The sequence below is a fragment of the Phyllostomus discolor genome, chromosome 14 (assembly GCF_004126475.2).
Source record: "Phyllostomus discolor isolate MPI-MPIP mPhyDis1 chromosome 14, mPhyDis1.pri.v3, whole genome shotgun sequence".
In the NCBI taxonomy this organism is placed as follows: Eukaryota; Metazoa; Chordata; class Mammalia; order Chiroptera; family Phyllostomidae; genus Phyllostomus; species Phyllostomus discolor.
The window spans coordinates 25270314-25282761 of record NC_040916.2 but is presented as its reverse complement, the minus strand read 5'-3'; the positions used below and the strand labels follow the sequence as shown (position 1 = coordinate 25282761).

The following is a 12448-nucleotide window of genomic DNA, read 5'->3' as shown; positions in this document are numbered from 1 at the left end:
ACCTCCTTCCCAGCTCCGCGCTCTGCTAACGAGGACAGCCGCTGACCGGGCCGCTGGACTCCTTCACTTATTAACAGGGGTTACTCGGGGCTCAGCGTCTTCAGCCACGTGGACGCGAGCTCCCGCCCCCGAGAAAAGGGAACACGCTCTCAGAAGCATCTGCCCCCACACAGCCTGACAGCCAGAGGCAGGGATCTTGGAGCCGGGCCTAAATTAGAATCCGAGCGCTACCCGCTCCTCCTTTCAAGACCCCCAGCGCATGACGCACGGCGGAGGAGCTTCGGGCCCCTCCGCACCAGCAGAGCAGCAGAGACTGCCCCCTGGAGCTGTCAGAGGATGAAACGCCGGCTCCGCCTGAGCACTCAGGGTCACAGGGTACAGGGCAGGCGCTCCGTGACTGCTGTGCCGCTCGCTGCCAGGGTCAGCCTTGACCTCGGTGCGGCCGTGAACCTGCGGCCGGGGGCGCGCAGCCAGCAGGGCGTGCGACGCTGAGCCCGCGCGGGCAGAACCGCCCCGGGAAGCCGGACTGGGAAGCCTGGCGCTGCACAGCGACAGTCCTGCGCGTGCTCGTCCCGGCACCGCCGCACGGGCGCCCCCGGAAGTCAGCGGCGGAGGGCGACCCCGCGCGTGTCTGTGCACATGCGCAGTCTAATGGGACCCCGGGGACTCTAAGCTGAGGTCTGATCTGGAGGGGGCGGAGCTAGGAATTGGGAGGAAATGTCCGTTTACTGGGTCTGGGAGGGACAGCAGGGAAGGGTTACAGAGGAAGCTGAAAACGCTGAGACCTGCTTGAGCCCTGTGAGCCTCACACCGTAGGACGGATGCCACCGATTCCCACGCCTGCCTGGCCAAGTCTGTTAGGGACCCATTCCCACTGGGGAGGGGCTTCACCTGGATCCCTGTGACGGCTTGGGTCCCCTACACCCTCTGGGCAGCCTGCTTTCCCTCCACCTGTGTGCATCTTAGACTCACTGTGTTTCCACCTGGTTTGTAACCGTTTGTCCCACTGGGATCCAAGCCTCGCTCGGGGCTCCCGCTGGCTGGGCTCGCCTGGGCCCTGATGCCAGCCCCCGTCCTGGGGCTCGGGTATTGTTTCCTCTGCTCCTCAGGCGGGGCTGATCCTAACCTGACCCCGTGCTGCTGCTGCCCTCATCTTGTGTGCAGCCTAAGAAACCGACCTCTGTCCCGTGGTTCCAACCACCAGCTCTGTCCCAGGCCTGGGACTCCCCTACGCCGTATCTGCATGTTTAACAGCTACTCTGAATCAAGTGTGCCTGCGCCTCGTTCACCATCTCCTTCCCTCCTGCCTCCTGCTTAGGAGCTGGTTCGTCCTCTCTCCCACCTCTCCGCTAGGCTGCCCCCAACCTGCTGCCTCCGAGGGAAATTGTAACTAGGGGAATTTCCTCTCCGGCCCTGACCACCCCTGGCTGGTCACTAAGGCCACACTGCTCTCGCATCTGCCCCTTCTCGGCCATCCCGTACGTCAGATGGCCATCCCCGCTGCTCGGGAATAGTCACGGAAGGCTTCCCACGTGTCGGAAATGGCGTGCAGCACTATCCACGTAGTATCTCAAAGAATCCTCTGAAAACAGCCTATAAAGTGGGTGTTATTATTATACTCCAATTAGAGGTGGAGAAACTGATTCTTAGAGAACAGCGGTCTCTTCCCAACATCTGCGAGTTAGCGAGTGACAGTTGGCTGGGACACTGGCTGACGGGCCCCCGCAGCTCCGGGCTGCCACCCACACCGGCCCCATCGCCCGCCTCTGTAACAGCCTCATCTGGGGACCCTGCGCCCGGCCCAGCACTCGCTCCGCTTGTTTTCTATCAAGAGCCCTTTTAAAGACACATCGCATCACATCTGTCCCCTGGTGCAAGGCTAGCGTTCATCCCCGTCGGTTCCGAGATAAAACCCATGCCTCAACGCGGCGCCTGAGGCCTTCTCCCTGATCTGTCTCCGAGCACGCTCCAGACACAGGAAAATATGGTTCGCCCGTAACTATAACCACGTTACTCCCTGCACCGGGGTGGGGGAGGCGTCGGGGCCAGCAAGGGTGCAGGTCCTGGGAGCGCACGCGGAGAGGCCCCGAGCATGGGGGCGGGGTGCACGCACAGAGCATGCGTGGGCGCAGCGTGAGGGCGGGGCTCTGGGTCCAGGCACCCGCGGCCCCGTCAGGGACTAAAGCTTTCCCGTCTTACAAAGAAAGTGACAGCAGGTGCGGAAAGAATTGTTCGTCCCACAAGCTAAATCGTGTGCCCCTGGAAGCCGGAGCCAGACGGCGGACAGGAAGCCAATCGCAGTGCGCTCGGGGACAAGACCGTCCAGGGCCCGACAGGCAAGGTAGGACCCTGAGCGCAGCGGCACCGGAGGGCGCGCCGCAGGTTACGGGCGGCGCTCTGCTTTCACAGGGGAGGGCGCCGCCGTCCTCTGACCCCCAGGCCGTTCCCTCCGTGTCTGTTGTGCCCCTCACCCACGGCAAACCTGCCCTAATTCAGGTTCCATTGGAAACGTATTTCTTTCTGTCCTCACCTGAGGGTATGTTTTTAATCACTGATATTTTTTTTAAAGAGAGAGAGGAAGGGAAACATACATCTATATGAAAGAGAAACATTGATTGGCTGCCTCCCGCACACACCCCGAGCAGGGATCGAACCCACAACCTCTTGGTGTATGTGCAGACGACCCTCCTACCCAGCCACCGGGCCGGGGCCAGAAACATACTTTTAAAACCGTATGTTAAGTCCTGGAAAGACAGGTATAAAAGACCAGTCCTCGATCCTGAGAACTTCCATGTAAACGCGGTTTCTAACTCGAAGGCCCCTGAGGCCAGGGACCCGGATGTGGCGGAAACTCACACACGTGGAAATGCACCGGGGAGCAAATGACCCGATCCTGGGGCGCGTCCCCAGCGCAGAGAACGGGTTCTGGCCAGTGTCCAGGACAGCCGCCTAAAGGAGAGGGGAGTGACGGCTCAGGGGGGCAGCCCCATCTCCGCTCAGCGCCCCAGGTGCCCCATCCCCAGGCCGGGGGGGGGGGGGGCTCAGCTGCAGGTGCAGACAACGCCCCCCCGGACAGCCAGAGCGGCCCCGGCCCAGTTCTCGTGTGCAGAGGAGGGTCCTGTCCGCGAAGGCTGTGTTCTTGGGAGGTGGTGAACAAAAGCGGTGTCTGAGGCAATGCTGTGCTTATTTTAGCACTTTCATTTTTTTCAAAGCAAGTTCCTTTTCCCTGCAAGTAGTAAGCTGTCCATGGCAGCGCCTTTGGGAGGCAGAGCCGAGAGCCCAGCCCCGCTGTGGGGAGCCGAAGAGCGCTGCGAAAGGTCACGGGAACCAGCCCTGCCAGAGGCAGGCGTTTTTAGAAGGCGCGTGTACGCCTCACTCATCCCCGCACTCTGGACGCCCCAGAAGGGGGATCTGACCTTAGAACTGCCCATTTCCCAAGCCCTGCCTCAGTAGCTCAGTTGGTTCGAGTGTCGTTCCAATATGCCCAAGTCGTGAGTTCGATCCCCAGTCAAGGCACATACAAGAATCAACCCATGGGTGCATAAATGAGTGGAACAACACATCAGTGTTCCCCCTCCCCCACTCTCTCTCTCTCTCAAAATCAATGAAAAAGAGAAGTTCCCGTTCCTTAGCATGTCTTCACCCTCAGACGTCTGAGGTTTTCCCCCGATTCACTCAGACAATACAAATCTCTGCCTTCACATGTTTAATATGTGTCCATTTCCTGGACATTGTTCGAGGGCACATTGTTCGAGGGCAAACTGCCGGGCAGGTTCCTAAGCGCACGATGGAACAGGCGTGTCCGAGCATCTCCTCCACACCTGGCCCTCAGTCCAGACAAGCAGAGAACGCCTGGCCACCGAGGTGGACGCCCGGGCTCGAGATTTAAGGGCAAAAAAGTGCAGCTCAAACCCCCCGCCCCCCAATAGCAACCATTCATCTTCCTGAAATACATGGGTGAAAAAATCACATTAAAATAAAGGGTTGGCAAAGAATACTAGGCGTTCCCTTGGTGTTCGCCTAATAATCTAAGTCTGATTCTGCAGCCTTCCCATCGATTCTGTAAGTTAATCAATTTCTTCCCAATAAATTCCCTTCCTGCTTACATTGGCCAGAATCTGTTTCTCGTTTGCCACCCTGGTACCTGACTGATCACTTGATCACTTTAGGGTTAGGGTGACCAGATGTACCACAAGGAGATTTAAGAAACGACAACAGCATTCTCGCACACCTTCTCCCCAAGAGACCCTGGCACCTGGCACATGGCATCTCTCCCCTTCTCCGAGGGGCCGTGGTACGTGCCAGCACTGGCCCTGCCTACGCCGCCATTGCTCACGGCCTACTTGCCGTTTGCAGCCGGCACGCTGGTGCTCTGCACACAGAGGGTGCCGCTCATTAAGCACATGCTCCGCGTGTCCGGGGGAGCCGCGCTGGCCTGCTCTCGGCCGCCGCCGCACAGATGAAAGCCGGGGAGGGGCACACACCCTCCCCACCTGCGCTGCCTCATCTCCCAGAGATCTGAGGTGCGCTGCTGTTGGCTGGCTCACCTGCTGTTCCGGCGGGACCAAAGCCGTCCTAAAGAGGTCAGTCTCTACCCTGCGGGGCAGAGCCACTTTGGACACTGTCTTATCCAGTTCATGCGGGTGGGTCGACTTTCGAGGGCGGCCAGCCATTTGCACGGGGAGAACTCCCGGAAGAAAGCTCTCATCAACCTTTGCTAACTCTTTTTTTTTTTAAGATTTTATTTATTTACTTTTAGAGAGAGGAGAAGGGAGGGAGAAAGAGAGATCCTTCATTAACTTATCCGTGTTTCCAGTCTAGCTCTCTCACCTGAGCTCGGTTTATGCTCCACCTGGATGTTACACAAGCCCTTCAGACTCATCAGTCTGCAGACGGGGATGCCAATGGTCCCCTTCTGTCACTAACGGACCTTCCAGGGTTCATCTGGCCCGCCACGTACTCGCCTCTCTTGCAGCTAATTGCGGCCTTAAGACTAAGCTTCTGGGTCCTGTCTCTTCAGGTGAGCTTCATTTAGTTTTTTTCCATAAAAGACACATTTTTCATTTTTACCAATAACCTGATTGACTTGGATATTTTGAGTACGTCGGCTACCTCCCATGGGGTAGAACATCGATCGTTCACAATCAATGTCTCAATTTGATCGCCGTCCACTTCAGCTGGTCTACCCGACCATGGAGCATCGTCCAGAGAGAAATCTCCAGCACGAAACTTTGCAAACCGTTTCTGACACATTTGATCAGTCGCAGCACCTTCTCCATACATGGCACTAATCTTTATTCTGTGTTTCAGTTGCATTTTTGCCTTTCTTGAAATAATAAAGCATGCTAGGCCAAAAATGTTGTATATGTCCTTCCATCCTCAGTATGAAAATGGCGACACAAAACCTCACCAATTTTAAAGTGTTTTTTAAGAACGCACTCTGATAGGACAGCTGTTACAATGTAATCTAACAAAGTTGTTTCAAATGAAGTTACAACTAAGCACTGCTAGAGCCGTCTCATGGAAAAGGACAAACGAACTTCGTGGCCGGCCCAGTACCAGCACAGCACGCGGTAAGACTGCGGCGGCGGCCTTGCACCAGGTCTGGTACACGGTACCCGGGCCAGTCGGCAGGATTGGGAGAGTCCAGAGCCTGAGGAGTGATGGGGACACAGAACGAAGGCCCCTGGGCCGCAGAACAGGAGGGGGAGGAGTGGAAGGGCACGCAGGACGGGAGAGGAGACAGCGGGATCGAACTGCCGGCCGCCTCGGAAACCGCCTCTTCCTTCTCCGGGGCTCACAGCACTTTATCTCTCCACACCCACGCCTGTCCTCACCCGGTCACCGGGCATCTACCCGAATGCTGGCCAGACCCTGTAACAGCCTGGACGCCTCCCTGCCCGCTGCAGGCGGGGTCAGCAGCATTGCGGAGCCCCCCCACCCCCCGCAGCGTGCTCGCAGGTCCCTGTTACTGCTTCTGCACACGCTGTCACAGGGTCGTCACCGGTGTGTCCGCCACCGGGCTGCAAGCTCCCTGAAGGCAGGGACCGCGTCTGCTCTGTCTGTCTGCCCTACACGGTGCCTGGACGCGGCAGGAGCTCAGCCACTGACTGTGCGTGAATCCACGTCTCAGCCGGGCCATCGCCTCTCCTGGGTCCCCCTCAGAGCCGTGCGCCGCCCCCAGGTGTGGGCTGGACATGTGTCCCTTGCACCTGTGTGGCTCCCTGGCTCCCGTCAGAGGACCTTCCCTCACGGCGCAGGCTGACACTCTGTGAGGACAAGGGCTGTCTTTTCCCTGTTGATTCTCGGCACCTGCCCCATCCTTGGAAACCCCAGGGTCTCCATGCACGCTCGGAGGAGGCATGAATGAATGAATGGATGGATGGATGAAACCAAGAGGGACCCAGAAGAAATGCAAGCAAGCCGTCTTCATCAGAGCTGAAAAGAGTCACCAGGAAAACACGTCGCCTGCCCCCCGAGCGTGCTCCCCCCAGGGTCACAGCCCGCGCCGTCCGCATCTGGGGACAGAGACGGAGCGGAGCCTCCCGCCCGTCCTCCTGCGCGGCCGCACCTGTTGCCACGCGAGCAGCTGGCCAGCATCTCGTTCTGTCGGGAACAACAAGGACGGCAGCGACAGAACACAGTCCCTGACAGGAAGCGCGTCCCTACGACAATGAGCGAGCACCAGGCTGAGTGTGCGGCGGAGGGAGGGCCGGCATTTTAGCGTTTTAGCGATGAAAGACCAGGAAGGAGCCGCGAGAGAGAGCCGGGAGCGCGGAAAACACTGGAGTGCTGATTAGACATTGCTCAGCCTGCGTTAAAGGAGAGAAGTGGGGAGGGGGAGGGGAGGAGAGGCGGGGGAGGAGACGGAGGGACAGGGAGAGTGCGTGGTTTTTGTTGTTTTTTTTTTTCCCCTGGCGCTCTGACTCATTTTTAATCTGTCCTTTCCTCCCTCCCTCCCACCACCCCCACAGGGGAGAATTCATTGATTGGGCTGGACCGAAATGTCTCACCTTCCCTCCCCTGGTCTCCGGGGGAGGATGAGTCTGAATCCATTCCCTCCGTCTGTCCTCCCCCGCCTCTCCCCCTCCCCCACCCCCCACCGCCATTGTCGGTGCCTCCCCTCTGCTCAGGGGCTTCTGCCAGATCGATCAGGGGATGGGGCGGGTGCCCGGTGCGTCCGGGGGAGCCGGCCTCACCTGCAGAGCACAGAAGCCCGGGCAGGCGTCTGACAGCTGGTGGCCCTGCTCGCTAACCTGTTGCCAGCCTCCAGGCGGGGGCCGCCTCTCCGGGTGCGAGAGGAAGAGGGCACAGAGAAAGCCGCCCACCCCTCTCAACACAAACGAAGCAAACCCCGTTCCACGAGAACCTCGGAGAGGCAGCTCTGGAGACGGCCAACCCCACCGTCCGGGGGGCTGAGGGGACCGGGCTTGGACCCCGCGGGCATTTGCCCCAGTGTGTCCTCTGCGGGCCTCCGTTTCTATGAAGCCACAGGGCTGGACTGGACGGCCAGGCACCCGCCAGCGATGTGCCTGCACTTCAACAGGAGCCGTGAGCCATCTCCCCAGGGCTCTTGCCCTTCTGTCCCCACTCCCTGCGGAGCTGGGGGCCCCCTGACTCAGGACCCCTCCCCAGGTGCCTGGCTGACTTCAGGGAGGGTGTGATACAGGCTCAAAGCCAAGGCCGCCCTGGAATCTGATAGCGGAAAAGAGGAGGCAAGTTGAGGACATTGGGAATCTGTGAGGGGGAGTGGCAGGTCCCGGGAGGCCAGGGGCGGGGGGGGGGGGGTGTGGATCAACCCAACCCTGAAATTAGAGATGATTCACATCTGAATAATGTGGGAGGGAGATAGCCAGCTCAGGGCCCCCCCAGCTGGACCCAGCGGGGGGGCAGGGCCGGCCAGGGCCCTCCGAGTGGAGCCGGAAGACCGGAGACAGTCGGAACCCCGCCTCTGGAGCCCGGGGAAACGGGGTTCGCCTTTCTGAAGTGCATCTCACCCTCTTTCGCCGACTTGCCTAAGATGTTTTGAATGTGCCCCCCCCTTTCCCACCGACTGGCTTCTCCCAAGTCTTCTGGTATGCGCCCCCAGAAGGGACAAGACTTCAGTTTTTTGGGGGGGGTTGCTATTTTGCTTTTTCACTCCTGCCCTCCTTCACTGCCCTCACCCCGACCTCACAACCTGTCTGGTTCCTGGCCCCTCCCTCCATCCCTCCGTCTCCACAGTCACTGTCTCAGGCCCATGCAGGCTGCCCCAGTCCTCCAACACCCTGGCCCAGGCAGGGCCACTCTGAGACTCGGGGCTGGCCCCCTGCCCGTCCCCCGCTCCTCAAACGTGCAGAACCATCCGGTGGGGACAACTTGTTCCGAGCAAGAGCCTTTGCAGACCCCAGAGGGTGGGAGAGAGTTCATAAGAAGGAGGGACCCCCCCCCTAGACACACAATACTGGCCCCAGCTGGGGGACCCGACAGGCTGGGGGAGCCCTACCTCCTCCAGTGTCTCTGCAGATTATGTTTACTGGGGGGATGGCAGCCGGTTTAGGGGGGGAGGGAGGGTCCTCTCTAATTGTGGGGCCACTCACTCCCCAGGTGGCCCAAGCGAGAGACAGCAGGGCCCTCAACTCTAAACCCATGGGGCCTCCACCCCCTCCTCCCCCCCACCCCCACCCCGCCCTGAGACTGCCCCTGGTTCCCCGCTTCTCCAGGGAAGGAATTAGGAGACACTCCTCCACCCCCACCCCCAGAAAACCAGTTTCCTTAATTAATCAGTCTCCTCCGAGCTTCCGTTTTGTCCAGCCAGGCTTTCCCCCGCGCCGCAAACTCAGGAAGCGCCGCGGTCTGGACGGGGAAAGGCGCGCTCCGGAGGAAGGACAGTTCCCCGTTTGCAACGGGTCAGACACCTGCCTCTCCCTCGTCTCCCTTGTGTCCGCGCTCCCCCCTTCCTCGCTCCCCCTATTCTGCTAGTACACGCAGCCCCTCCCCCACTGGCCGCCCGCCTGCTCGGCGGCCTTAAGCACAAGCGCGGGCCGTGGGGGTGGCGGGGGCTGAGACCCCCCTGCGCGAATACCGGTAAAGTTCCCGGGGTCGGCGGGAAAGGCCGCTTACCCGTCAGCCAGAGGAGAGCGATCCACGCCAGCGAGACCCTGTCCATCTTCTCTAACTTCCCATCCAGACGAGCGAGGGCGCGAAGTGGGGAGCGGCAGCGGCGCCGGGATCTGTCTGTGCGACCGGGAGGCAGAGGCGGCGGCGGTGGCGGCGGCGGGCGGGCGCGAGCGGCTGTCCGCGTCCCTGGGCGCCGCCCCGGGCGGACCGCGCGGAGGGGCCCGGGCGCGCTGCCGTTCGGGCTCCCGCACCGGCTCGGGCTCCGGATCGGGCTCTGGCTCGGGCTCCCGCTCCCGCTCGGGCTCCGGCTCCGGCTCCCGCTCCCGCACGCTAGGAGCCCGGCAATGATTCCCCGCCCCGCAGCGCCGCCCGCCGCCCGCCGCCCGCCCCGCGGCCTCCGAAGTTTCTGGGTCACGTGCCGGCCCCGCGGCCAGCGCCGAGTCGCCCAGTGCACCGGGAGCACCGGGGGAGGGCGCGCGGGTTGCGCAGAGCGCAAGCCAGAACCCCGTTGGGGACGCGAACGGGGGCGGCGGGGCGTGCACAGGGCTCGGGCCAACGTGGGCTGCGAGAGGGGGACAGGCCGGGGACCGCTGGGACTCCGAGGGACTTATGAGAGAGGCCCCTCGGCTAGAGGGTGGTGTGCTTGGGGGGACCCCCGCCCCTCCGTCGGGTCTGGTCTGGTCTGGTCTGGGTCCCCTTCTGACGGGCAGTAAAGCAGCTGCGGGTGCCCCGCAGAGCTGGAAAAAGTGGCCGGGAATCCCGCGTCCTGACGCCCTCCCGTTAAAACACGACTTAGGGCTCGCGGCTCCTTAAACAGCAAATAGGGGAAACTAGAAGGGAATCAACAGTGTGTCGGCTCCCATGGGCCCGCCGTGTGCGGCTTCCCGGCCTTTTGGCCAAGATCAAGGGCGCTTGCCCAACACGTTACAGGTTGCAGGGCACGCTCCCACGGCTTATGTGCATGTTGTCAGTGGGCCTGTGCCCTGTGTGTGTCTGTGTGTGTGACACGGAGAGAGAGCAGGCTTTGCGTGCGGAGGAATGCACGTTCACGCCCTGTAGCTTCCCCTAGGTGCGTGCGAGGAGCCGGGGACTGCAGGGAGGAGGGGGACGGACCTCCCGCCGGGCGGGGTCCTGGAACCGAGGAACTCTCGGTGGTAAAACCGGCAGGTGCGCTCCTGGAGACACAGAGAAGGCGCCCGCGGAGCTTAACCCCGCCTGTCTGACGGGAACGGGGAGGAGCAGCGACCCTCGGGAGTGTCGAGAATCGGCTCAGCACCGTGGTCTTCTATGGCTGCTTGGCCTCTGCAACGCCGGCATTTCTGAGGAGCACAGATGTGGAAGCCCCAACCTCTGCAGCCATCCCCGACCGCCGCCACCCGGGTACAGGCCCGGGACCCCCTTCTCTCTCTGAGTTTTTGAATCCTGGAGCAAGTGGATGAGCAGAGAGACGGCAGAGGAAGGTTTTGCCACTGCGGGGGAGGGGCAGTGGCACGGAGGACCCAGGTCAGCGGTGCGGAGGGCTGGCCACCAGACTGTTCCAGGCGTGATTTCGCCACGGCCTTGGCTATGAGCCGCCCAGGTGCCAGTCCGCTTCCTGCACCTGGCTCTTCAGCCCCCTGGCTGCCCCGCAGAGCCCCGGATGCGCTCTCATACAGTCCCCCATGGCTTGCTTCGGCCAGAGATGATTTCTGAGGCTTGCAGCTAAGAACACCAGCTAATGCCCTGGCTTGTGTGGCTCAGTGGATTGAGTGCCAGCCTGTGAACCAAAGGGTTACCAGTTCGATTCCCAGTCAGGGCACGTGCCTGGGTTGTGGGCCAGGTCCCCAGTAGGGGGGCGTGAGAGGCAACCACACATTGATGTTTCTCTCCCTTTCTTTCTCCTTCCCTCCCCTTCTTTCTATAAATAAAATCTTTAAAAAGAACACCAGCTCTTCTTCTCATACATAAAATAAAATAGAAAATAAAACTGAAACAGGTTCCTAGGTTTCCCATTGGGTCCTAGGCCTAGGTGTGTTGCCAGCGTTCTCATTTCATCCTCACAAGGAAATGCAGGCCCCGAGAATTTAATTAACTTCCCTAAGATCAGGTAGCTAGGAAGGGGCGGAGGTAGGATTCGAACTGAGGTCTTTTGACTCCAAAGCATGTGCCCCTTGCATCCTGAAAGGCACATCTAGACCGGAGGGTTGGCATGATGATGGATGGGTATTGTGCTCCGCCACTTCCCGTGTGTGTGTGTGTGTGTGTACGCACGCATGGGCACGTGTGCACAGTGCACAGCAGAGCTTGAATAACCATAAGGACCTAAGCGTACATAACAATGGCATTTTATGCGAAACTTGGACATAACAGCTGAGGAAATGGACCGGGACAAAGGACGCTGGCTGTGTGGGGAAGCGGACAGTCACTGTGTGCTCACAGTGTGTGCCTGCGTGTGTGTCCACACGCAGTCGGAGTGAGTCGCAGAACGCAGGGCCTTGTCCACCCCACCCCGGGGGGTTTCGGTTTCTGAGGAGCACCCACCCTGAGTGTCTCCCTTCTAGCCGGGAGGTCTTGCTGGTCTAGCCTGCCACCTCCCGAGTGGACGGGGCCCCAGCCCATCCCCGGGGGGGGATGTCGGTGCAGGACTGGGTCTCAGCAAGTGCCCCTCTGTCACACACCTGCTTTTGGCAAGGTGGTGCAGGGTGCGGAGGAACTTCAAGGTCACGTCTAGTGGTTCTGAACGTGAACCCAAGGGATGGAGACAGGAGGAGGGGGGACAGGGGACTGTTTTGCTGCATCGGTGGAGATGGCAGGGTGATGCCAGGATTGGGGTGCTCTCCCAAGGGTGGTTCTGGAACGCTGAGCATTGGGATCACAGCAGTGGGTGTCCCGAATGCAGATTCCCAGGCTCTGCTCAAAGCTGTGAGACCAGAAACTCTGGGGGTGCCCTGTGAATCTGCATTTTGACTGCCTTCCTCCAGCGTTTCCGAAACACAGGTGTTTGGGGAGCGCAACCTCGTCCCCTCGTCACGTGGGCGCCTGGGAAGCTGCCGGGTTGTTTGTGGATGAGCCTCAGAGTGCAATCCAGTTGTCCGTCTGTCCTGAGACACAGGCCCGGGCGCGGAGGTGCAGACGCATTTCACGGCGGAGGGAGGCTCTGGGTCCCCAACCCTTCACAGACTCAGGTGAGAACATAGTCCCTCCCACGTGGGACCCCAGGGGGCCCAGGAAGCCCCTCCTGCTGGCGGGCGGGCGCGCGCATGGACTCGCAGGCCTCTCCGCCAACGCGGGGTTTCGGAACAGAATGAGGACACGGAGGCAAGAGGAGTGAACCGGCGCGAGGAGACCTGCTGGTAGCCGGTAGCAACCA

The 12448-nt window shown here is 60.7% G+C and overlaps 1 protein-coding gene across 2 annotated transcripts in view; it reads right to left on the bottom strand.

Moving 5' to 3' along the window:
• Positions 1-9410, bottom strand: part of ILDR2 (immunoglobulin like domain containing receptor 2) — a 48404-nt gene extending 38994 nt beyond the window's left edge. For both annotated transcript variants that reach the window (XM_036015299.1, XM_036015300.1), the window contains exon 1: positions 9103-9410. In XM_036015299.1, coding sequence (XP_035871192.1) covers positions 9103-9148 — 46 coding nt within the window. In that variant the 5' untranslated portion in view covers positions 9149-9410. The remainder of the gene's footprint in view (positions 1-9102) is intronic.
• Between the last annotated feature and the right edge of the window lie 3038 nt (positions 9411-12448).